This window comes from Anarhichas minor, unplaced genomic scaffold, assembly GCF_050575085.1.
Source record: "Anarhichas minor isolate MPS153535 unplaced genomic scaffold, ASM5057508v1 ptg000027l, whole genome shotgun sequence".
Taxonomy (NCBI): Eukaryota; Metazoa; Chordata; class Actinopteri; order Perciformes; family Anarhichadidae; genus Anarhichas; species Anarhichas minor.
This window is the reverse complement of record NW_027466473.1, coordinates 21,280,269-21,305,648: the sequence shown is the minus strand read 5'-3', so window position 1 is coordinate 21,305,648 and position 25,380 is coordinate 21,280,269. Positions and strand designations below refer to the sequence as shown.

Sequence of the window (25,380 nt, the reverse complement as noted above, 5' to 3'; positions counted from 1 at the left end):
AATTGTAAGGACACGATGAGTGCAGAGGGAGGTGATAACACACACTGACGGGTGAGAGAGCTTGACAGTGTGAAGGTTAGAGAGAGAGAGAGAGAGAGGGGCATGAGAGGCGTTGGCTTTGCTCATCACAGTTAATACACTTGTAATGCTGATTATCTCCGGCCTGTCGTGTCTTGGATGGGTGAGATAGAAAGGAGGTGGGTTCAGTCGCAGAGGGATTAAAGGAGGAGGGAGGATGGATGAAGCAGGATGAGGAGCGCTAAAAGAAGGAATACTGTTTCCTGGCTGTAAGAAACGTAATAGTTATTGATGGATTCATTATATTTTATTACTTCTGTCGCAGCCAGTGTTTTAAATCACTTCTTTGGCTCACATGCCAAAAAAAGCAAATTACCTGTCGAGTTTGATTCACACCGGACGAATTAATGAACGTCCAATGTCCACAAATATGTCATATTGACTTTGTCATAACCAGACGGTGCCACAAAATGTCAAATTGACCGGACTGGTGCAGAAAAAAGACATTTTAAATGGATAACAGGCGACATATCTCCAATTTACACAAGTTCTTTGAGCATGTGATTGCTCTTCACTGGCTTATTTCCCCACAATCATTGAGAAAACTATCTGCGTGGTCACTTCCTGACCTGTTCAGTGGAAAAAACATCATATTCACAACCCATCTCGGCTGCTCTCAGCATAACAAAAAGGGCATGTTGTTATTTCACTTCAGGCTGGTGAAGACTTCCAGAGACAAATAGTCCCTCCTGATTACCAGACTTGTGAAAGTTTTGATGATTTCATAAACTGCAACCACAACAACATCTCTCTTTATCTCTTTGTTTTCCTTTCGGTGTCTTTGGCTGTGTGTATATGAGGCTCTCAAAGGTTTTGTTGAACATTTATGAGACTTTGCTGACTCATTTCACCACCTTTCAGACCAAGCAATGTCAAAGTCTTCCTTCTCTTTTACCCCTCCCTTGTAGACTGGTGTGCAATGTTTTATTAAAACAGATTTAACACCCAAATCATGTTGTCAGATTTGTGTCTGCTGGTGAATATATGTAAGTGGGACAGCCAAAATGAAAGAAGCGCTGTGTTTGCTGATTCAGTGATTGATAGCTGCTCGGGCTGAATGAATAGACTCAGACAGAGATGAGACAAAGACAGATAGAGGAAGTTAAAGAGGAAAGAAAAAGCCCGACGCAAGTAAAGATGAGTTGTTGGGATAAAATGTTTGAGCACAGGTATGAGTGGAGGACTGAATTGTGGAGGAAGTAATCGCCAAGCAGGGAGACAGAGGAGAGAGGCTGCTTGTGCTAAGTGGAGCAAGAAATTAAATTCAGGACACTTCAATTCAAAACGTTGCTGCCCTGCAACAAAGTTGGTTTGAGGACAGGTGTTAGAAAATAAACAGAGTGATTATTTAACTCCAAACTCCTCTCCTCTCTCATCTCTTTCCTTATCTTTACCGCCCATCCTGCTCCCCACTCCTTTGTCACGTGTCCAGGCAGAGGTAGTTGTTTTTGAAAACAGTACAGACACACACACGTACACACACACACACACACACACACACACACACTCACACACTCACACACACACGCAGAGTGTCCTAATCAAAGCCAGGCTCTGCACATTGTGTCCCAGTTGAGCAGCTATTTTTATCTGCGGTGCTCTAACAGGGATGGAATGGGTCAGATAGGCCAGGCTGACGAATCCATCAAGACCAACAGATAAACAGTCAGCCTGCTAGACCGGCTGTACGCGCGCACACCCACACACACACACACACACACACACACACACACACACACACACACACACACACACACACTGTAGAAGTAAACAAATAAACCAATTCTGTTTCTTTATCACAAATGCAAACTCACATAAAGGCCTTGCTCTCTTTCTGCCTTGCTCACACACACACACAGACACACGCACACACACACAAACACGTGCACATTTAGGAGGTAGTTCCCATCTATGATGTTGTTTTGTGTCATGTTCCCACCTGTGTTGTAATCTTCTGGTATATGTGTTTATATCTGTATTCCCTTGGTTTTTTCTTCCTTTTTAATACCTGTGCCTTCCTACACTCTCTCTCACACACACACACACACACACACACACACACACACACACAGTCTGTCCTGTCCCATTGGCACCATGGCAAATCTTCAGGCTCACACATGCATGATGCTGCCACACACACACACAGATGTGGTTAGAGACACATGATTACTGATTTGCCGTTGTGAGAGTTGGCAGAGATCCCGTTTCTGGCTTGTTAGTTTGGGATTCAAATGCTCTGGCTTGGACCCAATTAGTTTCTCTCCCTTCCTTCCTCTCTCTGCAGTTACTTTGCTGTCACGACTATGGGTTGGGTAGTCTGTTCAGTATATAACACCTGAAAAACCACAGTATGTTCTTTACATAAACAGAGATGATCCATTATTTGTCCTGCACATACACGTCAGTGTTTATAATAGCTGCAGCACCTATGAGGACATTAAACTGCTATAAACCTTTACTGTGGTGTACATGGTCTTGTAAAACATTTACAGAACAGTAAGGCCACAAGTTTACATTAAGTGCTGTGTGTGTGTGTGTGTTTCTGTGGCCGTGTTTAGAATCACATACTGACGTAATATTCATACTAAGTATGACGTGAAATTGAGTGTGTATGTGTACTCGAGAAATGCCCTCATGAGAATGAGACGTGAGCTTACTGCCCATACTCAACTGCCCCACAATGCATTGCGTCAGGCTAAAAGCTGTCACTTTATTACGTTTTTCAATGTTTTTCATGCAACAAAGAAACGTTATACGTTAATATGCAGTAATAATAAATAATAATAATACATTTTATTTATATAGCGCTTTAAAAGGCACTCAAAGACACTTTACATGTTAAAAACAGAAACAATAGAAGTATTTATAATAAGAACAAAATATACGACATAACAGTAAGAAAAAAAATAAATAAATAAACATGAAAAGAAAGAAAGAAAACATACATGACTGACTTTAGAGAACATACATTAGTATATACTAAGTTAGTGTGCAGTAAGTAAGTATGCAGTGCGTTAGTGTGCAGTAGTTTGGTATGTAGTACATTAGTATAAAGTACGTTAACATGTAGTACTTTGGTATGCAGTACATCAATATGTAGTACTTTGGTATGCAGTGTGTTAGTATGTTAATATGTAGTACTTTGGTATGCAGTACGTTAATATGTAGTACTTTGGTATGCAGGACATTAATATGCAGTACTTTGGTATGCAGTACGTTAATATGCAGTACTTTGGTATGCAGTACGTTAATATGTAGTACTTTGGTATGCAATACGTTAATATGTAGTACTTTGGTATGCAGTACATCAATATGTAGTACTTTGGTATGCAGTGTGTTAGTATGTTAATATGTAGTACTTTGGTATGCAGGACATTAATATGCAGTACTTTGGTATGCAGTACGTTAATATGCAGTACGTTAATATGCAGTACTTTGGTATGCAGTACGTTAATATGCAGTACTTTGGTATGCAGTACGTTAATATGTAGTACTTTGGTATGCAATACGTTAATATGTAGTACTTTGGTATGCAGTACATCAATATGTAGTACTTTGGTATGCAGTGTGTTAGTATGTTAATATGTAGTACTTTGGTATGCAGTACGTTAATATGTAGTACTTTGGTATGCAGTACATCAATATGTAGTACTTTGGTATGCAGTGTGTTAGTATGTTAATATGTAGTACTTTGGTATGCAGTACGTTAATATGTAGTACTTTGGTATGCAGTACATTAATATGTATTACTTTGGTATGCAGTACATTAATATGCAGTACTCTGGTATGCAGTACATTAATATGCAGTACGTTAATATGCAGTACTTTGGTATGCAGTACGTTAATATGCAGTACGTTAATATGCAGTACTTTGGTATGCAGTACGTTAATATGCAGTACGTTAATATGCAGTACTTTGGTATGCAGTACTTTGGTATGCAGTACGTTAATATGTAGTACTTTGGTATGCAGTACATTAATATGCAGTACTTTGGTATGCAGTACGTTAATATGCAGTACTTTGGTATGCAGTACATTAATATGTAGTACTTTGGTATGCAGTACGTTAATTTGCAGTACTTTGGTACGCAGTACGTAAATATGCAGTACTTTGGTATGCAGTATGTAAATATGCAGTACTTTGGTATGCAGTGCGTTAATATGCAGTACTTTGGTATGCAGTACTTTGGTATGCAGTGCGTTAATATGCAGTACTTTGGTATGCAGTGCGTTAATATGCAGTACTTTAGTATGCAGTGCGTTAATATGCAGTACTTTGGTATGCAGTGTGTTAACACACTCTGTAGCTTGCTTTTCTCATATCCTTTTACACAACTGTAACTGTCACTGTTCATGCATGCAACCAAGTGCAACACTATGAATGACATCCATGGAATTGCCTGTAAGTGTGCGCTGGTATTCACATATTTAAACGCATTATTGCATTCTGCCCCTCTCTAGGAGAGTTGGTTATTCGCCCCGTCAGTGACTGTGACTTCTTCCAACACGGTTGGGCGACAAGCTGTATGAACGACAAGCTTTATGAAGTGGTTCTTTTCCAACATAACCCAGCCATAGCATCCCTCCTATCTCCTATATTATTTAGCAGCAGAGTTACTGTACATAAATAAAGTTTAGAATCAGTCAACATCGATCCCAGATATTGAAAAGACTCATAATGTTGCATGTCAAAGTTAAGTCCGATTGAACTGTGTGAGCTGACAAGTTGGGTTTAATATGCGACCGCATGTGAATAAGTCTCTCCCCTTTCCTGGAGTTTTCTGTCCACATCATCAGCTAACATGGGCATCCACTCTCTGTGACTGTGTTTCATCTGTAGATAAAATGATTTTGTTAGCATGTAACATCTACAGCTGCCAGGGGACCGCGCCGAATCTTGTTTACTCAGCCCTTTGCACCGTCTGTCTCTCTCCCTACCTGTCTCTCTCTCTATTCGATCTATTTCTGTCTCTCTATAAGTCTCAGCCTCTTCACTTGCTTTCTTGTCTCTGCGTCTTCTTCTCTTGTTTGTGTAGTCACATAGCCACACACGCACATTTACAACCACAGCTTTTCTTTGAACATCTATATGTGCTTAACATAAACATGCACACATTCATCTCCCAGCTCTATTCTCTCCGTGCACTCACATACACACTCGTCTACTGCTTACAGGGCCATATGATAGTAATTTGGCAATATGGAGGAGCAGGAGGGCTCAGCTGGAGTTTGGGTCTAAGTGGAAGAAGAGTTTGGTGAGCACAAAGATAATGCCATTAAAGCGAAGCAATGACCTGAAAGAGCGATGTAAGGCTTGATCCATTTTTAAAATAATAAATATTGACTGTTAAGCATCCCTAAGTCTGTGTGTTGTGTTGGTTGTATGATTGTGACACGATTGGACAAAAAGTGTGTCTGTCTGTATTTATATCCACACATCTGCAGGTCATAATGTTTATCCTCGCTGTCAGGTTCATGTCCCTGCACTCATTCACGGTGATGAAGATGCAACATGCTGCCCGTGTTTGTAACGACGATGTCGTGTGTTTCAGGTGCGTAACTTATGCTACATGGTGACACGGAGGGAGAAAATGAAACACACCATGTGCGACATCCAGGAGAAGATCTTCCACCTGCAGATACAACTACTGGAAGAGGAGAAAGCTGGAGGTAAGAGAGAAAGAAAACACGAGTGTGTCCGTGGTGATTATTCGAAACATGCCAATGTTACCTTTAACCCACTCTAACACTGTAGCCAAGACCGCCAACACACACTCTGTCCACCCAAAAAAAAAAGTGCAATTTGGAAAGCTCAAGTGCATAACGGTTACATCCAAACCCTTGTTGACTGAGTGTGGTGGGTGGACAGTTTTTGGAAATGGCCTGTCATCATTTTTGCACAGCAGGCCACACTCGACACCTGCATAGCCATGAACCCTGAAATAATAGTTCCGCCGGATATTTTGATACCCACCGTCCACATAAATGGAGCTCGATTTCCTATCCACTCTGCTCAGGTGACTGACCTCGATGCGTTTCATGCTGCTGCTCTGTGATGGAGAACATGAAGGACAAAGCTGGGTGGATGAGTTGATGCTGCAGTGTTGGCTAGATATCTGCTCAAAACGAGATTCATATTGTTAGTGGGACCACCAGGTTAAATCTGGTGAGTTTTTAGTATTCTATTAAATGTCCATTTTTATGGGAGTCTATGAGAAAATGACCCTACTTCTCACTTCATTTATTTCCTGTAAACATGAGTTTATGGTCTCAATCTCTAGTTTCAAGTCTTCTTCAATACAGCATGATGTTCATTTAATAAATTAGGGTCCATTTAGAGTCAAACAGACCATAACGCAGGGTATGCTTTAGGGCGGGGCTACCTTGTGATTGACAGGTCTCTACCATGGTGTTGTCCGGTCTGTAAGTTTTGAAGTTGTCTGTGTTTTTGTCTTTCAACTTTAACTCTTTCACAGTGTGTTTGATTGTGACCTTTTTGGTCACCAAAAAGCGTTCAGTTGTACTTAGCTCGTAGCACTTCTGGTTGCAAAAAACAAGATGGCGTCGGCCAAAATGCCAAACGTGAGGCTTCAAAACAGCAGTCCACAAACCAATGGGTGATGTCGCGGTGACTACATCCTATTTTTATACACAGTCTATGTAGCAAACTAATTCCTATAACAATAATGATAACAATACTAAACACAACTTTATTTACATACATAACATTTTTCTAACAGCTGTTATATGTATACATTTATAAAAATCAACTGTACACAACAGAGACTAAACATGGTCAAGAAGACATTCAATTACAGTTAAAACAACAGTAATGGTGCCTTTTTATTTATTTAGCTTTCTTATAGAGATTTAGATGAAGTTACTGCGCTGACTGATCGGTGTCCCTTGGTATTATCATTATTACTATTCCAGAGCCGGGAGACTCCTCACCTTTTGACACCAATCCGGACTTTAGTACGTCTAGTGACATTGCATCTGGAGCCAGAGGCCAGCCTGTGAAGAGCCTTAAAAGTTAGTAACAACGTCTTAAAATCAATACTTAAACTGACTTGGAGCCAGTGTAAAGCAAGCTGGTGTGATTATGTCATGAAACTGTGAACATTTGCCTGGCAGCTGCAGTTTTTGTAGCACCTGAAGTCGGTGAATGGAACTGCGGCTGAGACAGGAGTACAGCGAGTTCTAATAGTCGAGTGTAGAGGAGAAAGAAAGCAAAGAATCTCCCACGATGTCCATCACTTTTAATCACTTTGTTGATGACATGTCGGTCCTCTGACCTTCAACAGCCAAACACAATGTAACCTGTAGACGTTAAAAGCTAGAAAAAGACACTAAAGCCAATCTAAACATGGAAAAAAAGTCTAATTGTTATTACAATTTTGCAAGTAATTTACAAGTTAGATAGTTATCTGGACTCTCGAAGAGATAAAGACACAGACAACTTCCTTCATCGGTAGATCGATCAACATGATCATTAAAACAAAGTCAGATGTTTCTCATTGGCTGTTGTTAGTTAGTTGATAGTAAACCCTATTTATGGAGTTAGAGGGTAACTTCGGTATTTTCCACATGTTTTTGTGTCTAAGTGACCAATATGGACAACAATTTTTGAACAATTTTTCCAGTATCGAGCGATGTAATCCTTACGGGCAATTCCACAGTCAATGAACGTCCACTAAAAGTGATTGTTGTTGCCACTGACATGCTCAGATAGTTATTATTAGTGTCTGACAACACAATAGAAACGACTCTACAGAGAAATAAAACGTTTTTCTTTGTCCGCTCCGTTTTTTTATTGTGCCTAACCAAGTCTCGCTTGGAGAAGTCTTGTTCTGAAATCACGGCGAATCCACATTGTCAAAATCCGCTAAACATTCAGCCATGACGTTAAAAACGATAACACTCAGCTACGCTTTCTGTGCTCCAACACAACAAAGTCTTCACACTTCTCTTGTAGAACGAGACTTCTCCTTGAGCGAGACTTTATTAGACACGATGACGAACAGACCAGATCGAGCGAAAAGTAAGTAAGTCGTGTCCTTTCCATAATGTTGTCAGACACTTACAAGGACAATCTGAGCCTGCCAGTGGCAAAAACAACCACTTTTAGTGGGTTTAAATTTGGCGGTGGGAAATTGGCGCCGTCTGTTTTGCGGTCTCGCTCGATACTGGACCAATTTCAAAGATTGTTGTCCCCTTTAGTCGCTTTGACACAAGGTGTGAAAATAGGGCCCAGGTGGAAAAATACTAAAGTTACCCTTTAATTGTAGTTGTTAAGAAATGAAAGTGACCTGCATCTGCCTTTTATGTTGAGGAGCCCTTATTAGTTCTGGTAGTCGTGACCTGCAGCCGTCATGGCCGTGACAGTGAAAGCTTGTTGTCATGGTAATACCAATTACGTCTCGCTGGCATGATAATGATAGTGAACTCTCGTCAGCTCGCCCCTGTGTGTGTGTGTGTGTGTGTGTGTGTGTGTGTGTGTGTGTGTGTGTGTGTGTGTGTGTGTGTGTGTGTGTGTGTGTGTGTGTGTGTGTGTGTGGTTAGAAGTGCTCAATTTTCAGTGCTCATCATTCCCGAGGAAGGCTGCACATACACACATTTATACACTCCACTAAATCTTACAAACATTTTCACTCTCTCTCCAACTCCCTCTGTGTCTCCCACGCACACACACATACACACACACACACACACATGCAGAGCTGCTGACTCAGCAGATTGCTGCCATCAGGTACCGGGAGCTGTGCTGCTGGCACTAAACAGCCATATCTATTCTCACTGCCACAGGAGTTAGATTAGAGAGGATAGTTTGTGTGTGTGTGTGTGTGTGTGTGTGTGTGTGTGAGTTAGAGAGCACCAGAGAGTGAAAGATGAGGTTGTCTGCTATAATGATTTGTCGTGTCCCTCACCTTGTATCTACCTATTTTCTCTTCCTCTTCTATCTTTCTCTCTTATTTTCCACTCTCCGTTTCTCCGTATCATCTGCTTTAATCTATTTTTCTCCACCATCTGTTTTTCTTTCCTTTCCTTATCCTCTCATTTGCGGTGTCCTCTTTCTCTCTCCTCTATCTTACCCTTGGTTGTCTCATCCGACACTCTGTTTCAGTCAGTCCATCAGTTGTCTTCAATTTTGTCTTTCTGGCCACTCAAAGTAACTGAAAACCTTGCAAAGAATATAGATTTTCTAGATAATTAGTCTAAGCAGGGTTGGAAAGTTAGGAAATCACAAATGCAACATAAATTAAAACTGATAGTGTGTCGGTCATATTCACTTTGATCCAATGCATATTTGCTCTTATATAAATGCAGAACAATAAGCGCAACATGTTGCATATCAGGTCTAAAGACACTGACAATATTCTCAGTCTTAAAGTATGTGTTTTAAAAAAGGTTGTTTTACCATTTTTTATTTTTTTGGCATATAAAATATGTCTGACATCCAGTTCTGATTTACAGAAGCTTGCAGATACCCCGAGCTTGCTATGCACCACTATCCCTCCTCCCCTCATCTCCCTACAGGCTTGTTTTTTTATTTAATTTTTTCAATGTGGAAAACACACACAGCTCTCCTCTAACCCTCCTGAAACGGAACCACAAACCTCTGTCCGCCCGTCTGTCTCTCATAGCACTTCACCTGTCATGTTCCACGTTCTGTCTGCCAGTCCTTCTGTCTGTCTGTCATGTTTATCTGCCTGTCTGTCATGTCGGGGGGGGGGGGGGGGGCAGCTCTCGTCATGCTTTCTGAATGCTCGCATGTTACCAGCAAGGCGGCCGATATCCCTGTAGTCCCACATGCAGACGGGGAGGCATGATGCCGAAGGGTACAACATATCATTCTGTGGCAAGTGATTCATAAATGTACAGGGCTGCGCGAAATATCACGAAATTTAAATATTGTATAGAATAAGATTTTTGATAAATAATCATCAGTATTGTTGGTAACAACGACTAAGTGGGTGAAGGCAACAGTTAAAGCAAGCTGATAAATTCAGAAAATACACCACTTTACTCTGATTTAAAACCAGGAAAACACTTATATATATAACCACATTATAATATCCAAAATGTAAGACGATATATGTATCTATTCTCGTATCACAATATCGATATAATATCAGTATATTTTGCCAGCCCTCACACAGTGATTAAAAAAACCTCAGGGTTTTGTGTCAAAAAATACTAGTTCAGTCATATTCCACACTCACACTCACACACACACACACACACACACACACACACACACACACACACAGTATTATTATTATGCAGGAAGTGCACTAAATTTACATTTTGGCTCAAACTGAGCTGTGACAAGCTGACAGTGGTTAGTATTGGCCTCTCTGATCTGCTCTCAGCAAGTGTGTGTGTGTGCGCATGTGTGCATGTGTGATAGAGTGTGAGGAAGACAGAGAAAATAAGGATGGAGGAAGAGGAGGATGGGAAGGGACAAGACGGTAATGGGATGAAAGAAAGAACAGGAGCAGCGACCATGATTGTGAAAGGGTGAGAGAGAGAGAGAGAGAGAGAGAGAGAGAGAGAAACATTCTCATATTGCACTAATGAGCTCAGGTAAGAAATGGGACACAGTGGCTACACACACACACAGACTCACGCTGCAGTTTAGTGCACCTAGAAAGAGGAGAAATTAATCACACACTTCAAAAAGACGAATCCCCTGGTGCTGTTGCACCTTCTAAACAAGAGAGGGAAGGCGGTTTGGAGGGGAGGATATTATTGCAGAGATGGAGAGAGAAAGGCAACAGCAGAATGTAGCGACAAAATAGGAAAAGAAAGCACACATCGGACAAAAAAAGAAAGTGTTTAAAAAGGTTCCCACTGCTGATAGTTGGATTTGCGCTGAGATTAAAACCTGCGGGGGGAAAGCAGAGCCTGCAGGCGTCCTTGAAAACCCAAAGACTAGCTTTCCAAGCTGTAGAACATATAAAAGAACAAGATCAGATTAGGAAATAGAAATGTGGGAGAAATGTTAAAAAATGGTCCCTGGGAGATCAGAGGATAAGATGGTGGTCCTGTCAAAAGAAAAGAAAAGAAAGAAATTACAACATACGAGCTGTGTGAAGAAGAGTTCCCCGCTGGGAGCTTCCTCAAAGATCTCTCTGCGTTAATGGCCTCCGCAATTTCAGCAACAGCCATGAAATAAATTGGAAAAGTGGGGAGTGTCAGGTACCTGCACTCTTTTACAAAATCCTCTTTAGGGGGTTTTAGCCTATAGATATCACCATCAAACTTCCCCAGATGATTACTTACATTAAGAGGATTCATTGTTTTTATTACTTAGTAGTAGTAGTTATATACGTTTTACGAAATGTTAAATATACAAATGAGGAATTACCTAATATAAACTTCTGGTGAATTTAGGAGAAATCTACACACGCAAATGGACAAAGTAGTAAATTAAGTAGTAAAATAAACACCTACTGTGTATTTTGGATGTTTTATTTTTTTCTCAAGTCTGAAAGAAGACATGAAACAAGCACATAAGCCCAGTGTTCCCCTCTCAGTAGGCTAATGTGCTAAACTTAAAACAAGGGTCAAAGTGTCCCTGCAGTGACCCGTACCGACCAGGAACAATTAAAAAAGTGAAGGGAAAAGTGCATGCAGTGAAAAGAAGGTTGAAGACACCAAAACTAGAGTCCCGGAACTAAATTTAAACCCTGTTTTCTTTGTTTGAAAAGCACAGAAACTCTCTTAGTTCCTAAAAAGGTTTCTGGGTTCCTGGAAAAGTTCCTGCTGTCAGAAAGAGTTATAGTTGTTATACTGTGTGTCTAGTGATAAGGTTCTGACTAACAACACCCTGTACCATTAAACATAACTTTGGATGTAAACAAAATGTTATTTTTGAGGCTCAAACTTATTCTCTATTATCGCTAACATCTCTACTATAAGATGTTCTTGTGTGTGGAGGGATGAAACCTGAGCCATCTGTAAATCAAACAGCATTTTCTCTTGATCTGACACAGTTCTTGCAAAAGATCTCTGTTCAGACTTTAAACGCTGGAGACAGGAAGGATGTGAGCTTTGTTTTTTTTTGGTGCAATACAGCCTCAGTAGAGAATCAGAAGCTGCTGTGCATCAGTGGTGCTGCAAGTGGCAGGTGCATAGTAATCAGGGGAAACAGCTTTCTCTAATTCTTCCATATTTTGACATCCGTGTAGTTTTCTTGAATGAAATCTAGCCGCTCTAAAGCAAAGCAAGTTCATTTATATAACAATACGAATCGCTTTACTTAAATAAACGAAAGCATTGAGAGAAAAAGATGTAAGGGTGTTGTAAGCTGAACTAACCTCTGACCTTGCTGTGAAAGGAGCCATTTTTATTTTAAGGAATGATAAAACAAGTGTGATTGCAAGCAAACTCTATACAGGCATACAAAAATCTAATCTCTATTGATCTTCTTGTGTTCTTTGCTCAGTGCATGTTTGTCACACTCTTAACTTTAACACACTACTGCAGCTTTCACTCTACGTAGCTCTTCACAAGAAGTCCTGTCTGAGGATCTTCCTAACAATCTGACTCGGACCTGGAAATAACAACCGCTCCAGACCTTTAACACGTCATTTCCTGTTGTATCCAATCAGCAACCTCCGGTTCTGACGAATGAAGCAGTGCAGAAGTGCCTTATTCTTGCATTCTTTCTAATGGCCGTCAGGGGCGACTCCTCCTGTTGTAAAAAGAAATCCGAAGTATAGAAGTCTATAATTTCGTTCACTGGTTGCAAAAAACCAAGATGGCGACACCCAAAATGCCAAACTCCAGGCCTCAAAACCACAGTCCACAAACCAATGGGTGACTTCACGACGACTACGCCCACTTCTTATATACAGTCTATCCTTGGTACCCTATATTGTCATATGTTGACTACCAGGGGCTTTAGTACTAAAAAACAAGATGGCGACGACCAAAATCCAAGATTTCGACGGCCAAAATGCCGAACTCCAGGCCTCAAAATGGCAGTCCACAAACCAATGTGATGTTCTGACGACTACGTCCACTTCTTATATACAGTCTATGGTTGTGTCTCGGCAGATTGTTCCAAGGAACAAAACTCCTGCTGCAGCGAGCTCGTCTCCATTTAAGTGTTCTATATCTCCGTCCAGATGGAAGTAATGTGAAGTGTTGGTTTGTGGGTTGATCAGTGTCATTTGATATTGTGAGTTCTAGGCGTGTGGCTCTGAGGTTCATATCTGTCAGAACGGTTTGGGAACGCAAGTGATTGAGGCCGACATAAACATACACTCTACACAGATGTTCTTTTCTTCTTTCTTTCACTTTTCTTTCTTTGTGAACACTAAGTATTGTGCTCGTACTGAACTATACTGTCACACTCTCTTCTCCGTTGCGCTCTCACTTTTAAAAACACACACACACACACGATGGTCGTCTCAGTGTGAAATCTCTCTCTGGTCTCTCTCAGCTCCATCCATGCACGTCCTACTCCTCCATGCTAAAGCAAGCATGAGGACAGCCTACTGCTGGCTATGACAGCCACACACAGTGTAGACATGTACTGACCAACACACACACACACACACAATTTTAAAAGAATCTATACTGTAGGCTGCAGAACAGCTACAATAATATATGAAAGCTTTGTATTACAGCTGAATGCTCTTTATTGTAGCAGCACGGCTGTATTGCTTGCAATGGTGGTTTGTTGTTTGCTCCGCCGCTTTGGTCCAGACCAGACGCAACCTCTGGGTCTGAAGAGTGAAGCTAATTAGGAAGTGCCTAAAAACCTTTATTCTGTCTAATCAGGGGGCGACTCCTCTGGTTGTATAGAAGTCTATGAGAAAATGACTCTACTTCTCTCTTGATTTATTACCTCAGTAAACATTGTAAACATGAGTTTATGGTCTCAATCTCTAGTTTCAAGTCTTCTTCAATACAGCATGATGTTCATTTAGTACATTATGGTCCATTTAGAGTCAAACAGACCATAAAGCAGGGGATGCTTTAGGGCGGGGCTACACGGTGATTGACAGGTCTCTAACATAGAGTTGTCTGTGTTTTAGTCTTAGAAATTGAACCCTTTCAAAGTGTGATCTCAGTTCATGAAAGTTCATTTTAACATTTCAGTCACCTAGCAATGTCTTATTCAGCATTCGGGTGTACTTAGCTCCACCCTCTTGTGTCACTTCCGGTTGCAAAAACCAAGATGGTGACGGCCAAAGGGACGAACTCGAGGCTTCAAAACGGCGGTCCACAAACCAATAGATGATGTCACTGAGATTACTTCCAGTTCTAATATACAGTCGGTGGTTCAGAGTGAAATATTTCAACAACTATTGGACGGATTAAGATGAAATGCTGTTTATTATGCTGCATGTCAGGATAATTAAAAACAATAAATGGCACCTTTTTAATGTCATTTTCACATGAATCGTTTTTTTTATTATAAATGTTAACAATCTATTTTGAAAAGCCAGATACATGATATATATTTATGTGAAAATAATGGGCCCAATGCATACTGTTCACTCAATGATAATCTTGCTGTAGGTCGACTATTTCACCCTGCAGTGACTGCTGAACGACACACACATAAACAAATAAAATGAGCTTTTCTAAACCCCGGTGTAGCTGTAATGAAGCCTGCAGGTGCCACCTGCTGTACCAATGCGCACAGACACACACATATATATACAGTAGATAAACATGATACACAGCAGCAGGAGAGTTAGTGAGCCATGCAGTCAGGACTCTGTGTTTGTCTAAACAGCAGGAGCCTGTTACAACAAGACAACCCAACAATAAGGGCCTCCCATATCACAGACTGAGAGACAGAGAGAGATCATCACTGTGCTGTATGTGTGAGAGGCAGTGGAGTGTGACTGCATCGTTTCCTTAACAGCTGTGTGTCTGTGTGTGTGTTTGTAGAAGTGTGTGTGTGTGTGTGTGTGTGTGTGTTAAGAAGGTTTTTGTGTATTCGTTAGATGCAGAGCTCGTCAATAATCAATTATTCTATCAGTAGAATCGTGTGTCAGGTGATCTGGGAACTTGTGACAGGCTTTTTTCATAATTTTCAACATTTTATAGACCAAACAATTGTAAAATATGTAAAGTAATGGACAGATTAATTGCTAATGAAAATCATTTCTAGTTTTAGCCCTAATTAAAAAATGGAAACTCAATTTAAGATGTTATAAGACCAGTGAATTTGAATATTGAGTGTTATTTCGCGTGTTGAGAGATCCTTCAAAATCATTTGTGATGATGAAATTAGAAACCGAATCGACTCTTTATTATATGCTATTTTATTTACCTTGAACTACCAGCAATGTTGCGTCGACATGTTGGTCTCCTCCGCAGCTTCAACACCCAGTAACATCGTGCTAAGTTAGTATTTGCTGCAGAACTAGTGTATTGGACTTCATCATACTGCCAGGTGGTGTTCTCATTTGGTCTTTGATCATGTGTACGTATGAGTGTTTGTTGTGTTACCTGCCACACTCAGCTGGAAGGAGAGGACAGCTCGCAGCAGGGAGGCGCTCTGCAGGGCTCCGTTATATGTCACACAATGTGTGTCGGCATGTGTTTGTGTATGTATATATATATGCAGTGTGTGCACGATCTCTTTCCTAAAAGAGGCAGTGTCTGACAGTGTTGCGGTTGTTTTTTCTTTGTCAAAAAGTCTGAAAGGTGGACTAGACTGTTGTTGTTTTTTGTTAACTCTGAGGTTAGCTGAGATATTGCTCATCAAGGCCACATGGGTCTTGAATCCGTCAGCCTTACCCTCAACATTTAACTAGAATACTAAACGTCCTTTGAAAAAACAAAGCATTAACATGCAAGCCGGGTCCTTTTGGCTTTATCTGGGTAGAGCAGAAGGCTAAATGTGTCACTGGAGATGAACTACGGCTGCATCCACACACCTCATCAGGAGGTGAGTCACATTCGGCCAATGACACCTTCCCTTTCCTGCAGCCACAAATTGGCTTACAGAGAATTACTGTGTGCTCAGCTACGATGACGTCCTGTGAAACAGTTCTCACTCAGACGTCAAGTTGTGTGATTCAAAACACGAAGAGTAAGTTCTGGGAGGTTTAGACACAATCCAACGCAATCAATCTTTAATGTGTGGGAAATACTTCCTCAGGCCTTAAAGGTGCAGTGTGTAGGATGTGGCAACAACGCGCATATGGCCCTATCTAGAGTTAGCGTTTGATTTTGTCCATTCTGGGCTACTGTAGAAAAATGGCGGTCAGCTCCATGAAGAAAACAAGCTTCTTATTAAGATATAAACGGCTGATTCTAAGGTAACAAAAAACAGGGCGATTCTTAATTTCAGGTGATTATACACACAAAAACATACTTATTAATGTTATATATTCAATTTCTGCAAATGAGTCCCCCTAAATGCTGCACACTGTACCTTTATATTCAAGTTCACCAGAGACTTTTTTCCAGATTTGTCTATTATTCCTTCTGCATTTCTCCTTCTATATCTCTATAATTAGCTATGTGTTCATCCAAATGTCATCCAACAGTTTTTACCATATTGCAAAATTTAAATTTGATTCAGGTCTGTTTCATTCACCCGTGTTGTAGGAAATAAAATAATGTCCTACATGTCAACATGTAGGAAATTTTCTTGCACTATATTTCTCCAACTTTGATATTCTCTGTCTGCTTCCTTTTCACTCAAATTCCATTCGAAGGGAAGAAGTTCCTCAGGCTCAGTGACGTTTGAATTAAATAAAATCAAAACCCCTAACCTGAGTCCGTCTCCTGTGTCTCCCTGCAGAAAAAAGCCAGAAGGGAGAAAAGAGCAAACAGAATGGAGCGAAGGATAAAGGGAAGGAGAGGAGGAAGAGTAGTCCTGAGAAGAAAAAGGAGCGATTGAAGCAAGAGAACGGCTCCCTGCTAAAAGAGCTAGGTATATATACTGTATATTGTGTGTGTGTGTGTGTGTGTGTGTGTGTGTGTGTGTGTGTCTGTGTGCAGTGTTTCCAAACTGATCACCTCATTGTTTGAACATATGCCACATGTGTGTGTTTGTGTGTCCATCGGAAGGATCCTGGTTGCAGCACATTCGTAGCCTTGATGCATCAATAATTTATTATAAAGCAGAGCTTTGATGTACATTCTCTACATAATGGCACAATGCATTATAGAAGTTTAAATTTTAGGATGATATTATTTCATTTCGACCTGACAAAGACTGCATATGCGTAAACTTTGTCTTACATAAATTACTGATGCATCAAGAGAGCTGCAACCTTCAACAAAAACATGTTTTTATTCTGCTGTGGTCAGCATCCTTTCCGTGCTGGTGTTCTACCTCTTCTCTCTCTTTTTTTAACATGCCTTCATTATCAGTGTTGTCGTACATTTTCTGTGTGTCAGGTACGATGGTAGAATCTTTGATCGGAGTTGACTACTGATGTATCAATCTGTTGGCAGCTGGCAGTGTAACGTCGCTCACAGAGAGATGCAGCAAGCCTGGATATTATAAAAATGACAATCCTGTAAATCATACAGACTTCCTTAAAATCACACTGGGAAGTATGGGTGCTGGGTTTAAGCCCTCTGGTTGAGAGACGACCACCAAACCGTCCTACAACAGTACTGTAAGATTGAAAGCTTGATACCAGGTGTCAAACTCTGGGTCTGAAAAGTTAAGCCGGTGCTGAAATGCCTTAAACGTGCATTCTCTCTAGTGTCCACCAGGGGGCGACTCCTCTGGTTGTATAGAAGTCTATGAGAAAATGACTCTACCTCTCTCTTGATTTATTACCTCAGTAAACATTGTAAACATGAGTTCATGGTCTCAATCTCTAGTTTCAAGTCTTCTTCAATACAGCATGATGTTCATTTAGTACATTATGGTCCATTTAGAGTCAAACAGACCATAAAGCAGGGGATGCTTTAGGGCGGGGCTACCAGAGACGTATATATGATGTCTCTGTCATGGCGTCACTCCTCCGCAGTCAAGATGCGACGGACAAAATGCCAAACTCGTGGCTTCAAAACCACAGTCCACAAACCAATTGTTAACGCCACGACGACTACGCACACTTCTTATATACAGTCTATCCTTGGTACCTTATATCGTCATATGTTGACTACCGGTGGCTTTAGTACTATCATTCAAATTACAAGCTTCTAAATCGATTAAGGAACTCTCGGTGGGCATTCTTTTTTCTGTCGCTTTGACAATTATTGGACTAAGTAATAGAATAACTTAAAATGAAAATAATCATCCTTGGATTTGTAAATGTTTCAACAATACGGTGCAGCAGCTGAGTGGTTTTCGTTGCTGTCAACGTGATGCAAGTTGAAAAAAATACTCTTTTATCTTCTGATTTTCAGTAACACACATCTTTGCAAATCCATTTCCCGCTGCAGAGCTTCTGCTCACCACAACCCCTGCTGTCTATCACAGTTAATGAAAGACAAACGGACCCAGCAGGACGTTCCCACCGCCGCTCTGGAATATAATAAAAGCACGATACTGCCTCATAATGTACAGTATGTCAGTCTCGCCTTGTGATGGTGCTATCAAAAGGAGAAATCTGTCACTGAACTATGAATCAAAACGTACTGTGTTTATGGCCAGAACTCGTTAACGCTTACATTTTTTTCCCAAAAACATCATCTCCCTGTGTTTTGTCAAAACACAAACACAGAAAGACAATTTAAAACCCGTAATCCAGACCTGTTACACGGGGGAACAGAGTGAAAGTTGGTAATGAGAGGTTGAAAAAAACAAGCACAGAAATGGTGGAAGCGAGAGAGAAAGAAGCTCCGTCGGTGTTAATCTTTGTCATTAATGAGCACCTGGGAGACAGACTCCGTCAGAGTAACGGCGAGAGGCCTGTCACTGCAAATCCTCATCATAAGTGAGACGAGAATGGATGATGATGGTTGTCCGTCCTGCTGGCAGGCGATCCATTCCCCCACCAACCGATCATTACCGCGACACATGACGCGTCTGAAGACAGTTATTAACTGGAAATTGGCCGCGCAGATTTTAACGTACTTAGATATTTGTTCATAACAATTTACGGTGCATTTGGCTGACACTTGTATCCACAGCGACTTGAGGTGAACGAGGAGATAAAGGCTCGGTGTCTCACTCGGGGACACAGGATTGACTGTTGATGGACACACACTGGCGGCTGTGGTGCTTTTAAGTTGTCAAGACGAGAGAAAAGCCACCTGCCTGACTATTAGGATGCAAATTCACGTTTCAATGCACCGGCATCCTTCTATAAAAGTCAAGAAGATAGAAAATAGTTTATCCATCACTAAGCAGGGAGAGAGGTTTATTTCTGTTTTTATTTTCCAATCAGCAGCAGTAATTCAGGCTTCATTTTCGCGACGGTAGAAATGTGTTGGCTGATGTTTTAAACCAGAGGTGCAGATAGCAGAGCCTTTCTTTTCAGAAACGGGGGGGGGGGGGGGGGGGGGTTCAGATTTTAAATTGAATATCTTCCCCTCTGTTCGTGTCCATCTATTACCTCTCTATCTGCATTCATTGAGGCAGGCAGGCTCGCTTTGAAAGTTGGCACTCTGGGATGTGTCGGCAGCTCCCGTAAAGGCATATTTCCTGACATCCAGAAAAACATCCTCAGTTTATTTTTTCAGATGCGGCTGCTTCACGGGACGGCGGCACTGTGACAGTTTGATGAGAGCCGGTTTGCCGTTGGTCGTGGCACAACCGGAGCGCGCTGTCAGGATCAAACACAGTGTTTCCTCTTTTCAGGTTATATCTCTCAGGCTATGGCTCATACTCTTGGAAATGTTCCCCTCCAAAATTACATAACCATTACAAGCCATTAAAAAAAAAAGGTAATAACTGCACATGTTGAATGATTTCTAGCATAAAGATCAAATAAAGGGTTGTGCTTTTAGGGGGGAAATACAGGGTCAACGAAAAACAGACTTTGCACTAAAAATATTGGGGTTTTCTCCTTTAAATAGCATCTTTTTTCTCCAAGTCGTGAAACTAAAGATTGTCATATTTATTGTGACAGTAATTGAGATTTGATGTCACTAATTTTAAACATTAAATAAATGGTTTATTACACAATAAAATATGGTTATATGCTTCTATATTCACAAGTGTTGCTTAATTACATTCACACGTTTGACATTTTATTATTACAGCAGTTAATCGTTTAACCACCAAGTCTTTTCCAAAGGTTACACGTGTATGCATATATGCAGTTTTACAGTCTATATATTAACTGTGTCGCTCTCGAATTAAAGAGCAGGTGAGTCAAAGCGAGTATGGAAAACATTTTCTATTAAGTATCAATGCGTCTTCTATAGCAGCCCTTCTGATCGGCCATTACGGAGACAGTTTAGGATGAATATCAGCCGTTAACGATCGGTGGCTGATCGATCGGAGCACCCTTAATGATGACATCATCAAACTGCGGCAATAAACTTCAGCGAAGCCAACAGAAAAATAAGATGAGAGGTCAGACATTTACAATGCAAGATATTCACATTTCAGCTCGAAATGAAGAGCGCTTTGAAGTGTGTGGCCAAAGCTCATTCACAGGACAGCGCCTCTTGTATTTCATGTCGTGTGGGGTTTCTTTTCCTAAAGAATAAAAAGGTTAGTTATCATTAAATGGGTGTCGGGCTATCGAAAAGCAAAATGAACTGAAACTGACATTGTACGTCTGTTTGTACGCAGCTTATGGCCGTCCACGTGAGTAGCTATTGTCGACAAATACAACACTAAACACGGATATCTTCTTACAACTACATTATAGTTGGTTATAAACCATTTATTTAATGTTTGTATAGTGCCTATGAATTCTAAAGTAAAGTGTTGTTGATGAAACTTTCAAGTTTAAGACAAAAACAAACTGAAGTTTTTGTTATTGCGTGAGAAAATAAAGGAAATAGCATGCAAACAAGAAAGGGAAAGAAACACTCAACTTGTGACACACGGCATGTTTGCGTGGGCGATTAAAGTGGAAAACAAAGTCCTCCATATCTTCAGGCTTCCTCTAAAAGCCAGCTCCTCAGCTGTGAATAGATCCTATATGTAGGACACCAGGTGGGTGGATTTGTAGTCTTGCATAAACCTTGTTTATACGTATCCAGATCTAATAAGTTATGAATATTTCTGCAGTGACGTTCTGTATAAAGCTACTGTACATGAATAATATCCGAGAGCCTAAATGAAAATCAGTTGTGAAGACGATCTCTGCTCTTTGTTGTCATGCATCCTCCCTTTCATGTGCATGAGTAAAAGCAGCTCATCAACATGATAGATGATGTTCATCATAATTCATTACTTAATAGATCCCCAATGGGTCAGAGGTCAAGTCATCCAGCTGAATGACAAAATACAACTTTGTCTGATAATGTCGACATGCAGAACAGACACGTCTAATGCAACAAATAAAGACACATGGAAAGCATTAGGAATACATATTAGCACGTTGACAGCAGCACTAAAGCAACATGTGAGGAGCTCGGTTCCTTCCTGTTATCTCGGAAAACGAACACGACAGAATGTTGCTCAAAGCCACAAAAGAAGCCGCCCAACAAAGACTTCATGCTGTCATCAAAGGATGAAACCCAGAGCTGCTCTGTCGATAACAAAACAGGCTCTGACTTTGTGTGGGTTTTTTTTTTTCCAGTAGGAATTATATACAGCCAAGCTTAACCTCACTATTAACATTTCTGTAGCATAAAATCCATCCATACATCCGCAAAGATTCAGTTTGAAATGTTGCCTTTGTGTGTCAGCTGCAGGCTTTTTTATTCTTTTTTAAGAAACATGCTTGGAAGGTTTTGTCAGTTTGAATCTCCTGCATGAACGTTAAGTCCTGGAGTCAGATTTTACTCTTTTGAGTTTATCTTCTTACTCTTCAATTCACCTTCAAAATATAGTCATTTAAATGATGTTAACACCGTGATTGTAACCTACACTTTCACTACAAAATCTAATTTAGTCCAGTTTTAACCTTGATGTTGTGTGACCTGCTTATCATTCAGCAGTGTTTACTGTGTTGGGACTTCCCCTAATGGTTCTCAGTATAGTGCATCGCCAACAGGAATGATGGTTGAAAAATGTCCTTTTAATCAGTTTGATAGAGAGTTTTAGTGCATTGTGATGGTCTGAATGAGGTTTAGAGGGAGTACTGTAATGCACTAAAGAAAATACTCAATTCTTTCATTTCTTTGGAGAAATGGTCAAACATAAACAATTTGAGTATTTATAATCTGATGTCAGTGTCAGGCCTTTAACATCTGACCTGCTCTTGTACACATATACAGTATAACACGCTGGTGATAGTCTCCAACATGTCCATCATCATATGTGCATTTGTTTCAGTACAATCAAGATCCAATCTGGCAGACATGTTTTTGAGCTTTTCACCCACACAGAGTCAGAGTGAGCGATGACGCAGGACTGTCTCTCATTGGCTTATTTAACCAGAGTAGCTCATCACAGAGCCGACAGCACATCCCCGTGAATGTGATCAATAAACGAAGAGACGATAACGCAGGAAAGCAGAGCAGTTTGCCTCTTCCTCCTTTGCTTCCTGTTCTGATATTATCTCCCTCTTCTTTTCTATTTATCTCTTTCAGTATTACTCTCTCTCTCTATCTCTCTGGCTCTTTTATAACACTCCCCCCCTCTCTCTCTCTCTCTCTCTTTCTCTCTCTGCTTATCTTTCCATCTTTTTTCCTCTCTTTCTCTTTCTCCGTCTCTGTCTTTCCATCTGACTGATGAGGGATAATGATTGCAACTTGATGTTGAATAGATGCTGTGAGATCATCTCTCACATTATGTTACCATGACAAACAATCCCTGTGTGTGTGTGTGTGCGTGTGTGTGTGGTGTGCTTTTTGCTGTATCATTTGTCTGCATGTGTGTGTGTGTGTGCACATGCATGCTATATATACTGTATATATATCGTTCCTGTCGCTGCGTGTCATCTGTGTGTTTGCGTTTGCATGCCGTATGTGTTCATATCTCACAGTCTCAGTGTGTTTGTGCGTCAGGCCATCTGTTCTCCGTCAGCTCTGGTCCTGACTCCCAGGGCTTTTGTCTTCCTCTTAGTGTCCTGGGATCAAGAAGACAGACATGTACCAGAACTCCCTCTCAGATGCACTGTCCCTTATCCCCAACGTTTATTAGTGGGACCCATATGCTTATATGATTTGGAAAAAGGGAGATTTTATTTTTTTAAATCTTCCTGGTGTCACCCTCACAGGCCCTGATGAGTTTCACCCTTAACAACTATGATGCATAACAAAGTTCTGTTTCCACAGATCCAATCTGCATGTTTGTTACACGCTGCAATTTACATTTAGTGGAAAACTTCCACAAATAATTAACTGGCGAACAACCTTTTTTAAAGTAGCCATTGTGTAAATCAAATGTAAATAATTCAAGGATTCATTGATTATTTATTGTCTTTATGCGACACAGGGCTTTCACAACAGAATGCAGTTGTAGCCTCGCCTGGGTGCAGACCTTTGAATCTGTCCGATTCAACGGGTTCGAGTGGACTGATTAGTCTGGCATTGTGACATGAAAGAATAGATTAAAAATAATCGACAAATAAGCGCAGCGGGGGGACTAACGATTGGCCAATCAGCACCAGAGGCGGGACTAACACCATTGTCAGGCTGTTGTCAGCTGTGCACCCAAACTGAGGAGTAACAATAACAACAACAAAGACCGCTACAGACGACACTGACGCTGCTATCGGGGCTGTTTTAAATCGATAAAAAGAAAATGTGTTATTAACGCCTGTCGTTCTGCTACTAGATGGTTGAGACTTTTTTCCAATCCCTGCGCTTCCTTCTCTGATGATGATGAGTGTCTCTCTGTCACATGCCATACACACTCCAGCAACAAACACCAAAAGACAACAAATTAAGACAAAAATGTAGCGAGGTTCATGGGAGTTACGTCCGCTGCATCTACGAGCGCCGCCCGTTGCCATTCGGAAAGGACAACCCAACTGAGATTAGGTTTTTGGATTAGATTGAACTTCATTGTCATTGTACAGAATACAAGTATTGAAACAATGCAGTTAAGCTTTTAAAGAGGAGTGCAAAATGTACTACAGTGCAGAGTAATGTGCATATGTATATTGGTAATAAATACAATAAACACTGAGGGGTAGATATGATTCAGTTAAAGTAGATCCCTGACCGCGAGCCAAATTCGGCCGCAATGGTGAGTCAACATTTACGAAATACACTTTAAAATGACAGTCTGAATTTCCTCTTACACGGTTCAGTGAGATTTGATGCATTTGTAGAGATATTTTGCATCAAAGGTAGTAATCTGCCAATTTGTTGGAACTCCCCTTCTTCAACTTGTCTGCCTGATGTTGACAGTAAAAGCTAAAGTGCCTTGAGTTCTTACCAACGGTAACAAATGTAAAAAGTGCCCCTCACTCAAAGCACGGAAAGTCTTGGCTGCAGAGCGTCCAGGTTGTTGTTGTTGTTGTTATTGTTGTTGTTCAGGAAATAGGTAACTTCGTGTGCAGCATGTTGGATTTGTCTCTGTATTATTGTTGAATTTGGGTGCAGTATAGCATCTCGTCTGCGTTCTTTCGTTCTGAATCAAACACAACGGGTTCAAAAATACAAAAGGTTGCATCGCAATAGCTTTTTAACTTGGTAGTATTAGGGTGGATTTTGAAGAAAAAATGTAACATTTCATTCAGTTGGCAGAAGATAATGAGTCCAAATTACTGAGAATAGTGGTAGATCATTTTGACAAATGATGGTGGGAGACAGGTAGAATAAAGGAAAACGTCCCTTTTGTGGTAGAGAGCAGCTCTAACAGGTTCATTTCTGTTGATTCATGCTGAGATTTGTATTCTGGTTGATCATTATTGTGTCAGACTGTGATTCTGCCCCTTTATTCAGGTATTTAGTTCACTCTTTTTCTGCCTGCTGCACTGCTTATCTCCCCTTCATCGCTCTGATGGGTCTTCAGATCGCTCTGTTACTCCTCATCCACCTTTACTCTGCTTCAGTTTCTCTGTTTCTATCTCCGTCTTTCTGGTTGAGTTTCCAGGCAGACGGTTGGCACCCGAGAACAATCATCAGACTGTAGTCAGACCTAGCAGCACTCTCTCTCTCTCTCTCTCTCTCTCTCTCTCTCTCTCTCTCTCTCTCTCTCTCTCTCTCTCTCTCTCTCTCTCTCTCTCATGCACAGGCCTGGTCTTGGCTCTGTCCTGCTGCTAGTGCATTCCTTACCCTGCACTGCTTTAGTAGCGCTGGCTAGCGAATCATTGCTACAACATCAGCTGTTCTGTAAAG

The 25,380-nt window shown here is 40.8% G+C and overlaps 1 protein-coding gene across 4 annotated transcripts in view; it reads left to right on the top strand.

The window, feature by feature from the left end:
• jade2 (jade family PHD finger 2) overlaps positions 1-25,380 on the top strand; it is a 162,024-nt gene that overhangs the window by 118,146 nt on the left and 18,498 nt on the right. For all 4 annotated transcript variants that reach the window (XM_076101398.1, XM_076101400.1, XM_076101402.1 and 1 more), the window contains 2 exons: positions 5,631-5,748; positions 16,862-16,993. In XM_076101398.1, coding sequence (XP_075957513.1) covers positions 5,631-5,748; positions 16,862-16,993 — 250 coding nt within the window. The remainder of the gene's footprint in view (positions 1-5,630; positions 5,749-16,861; positions 16,994-25,380) is intronic.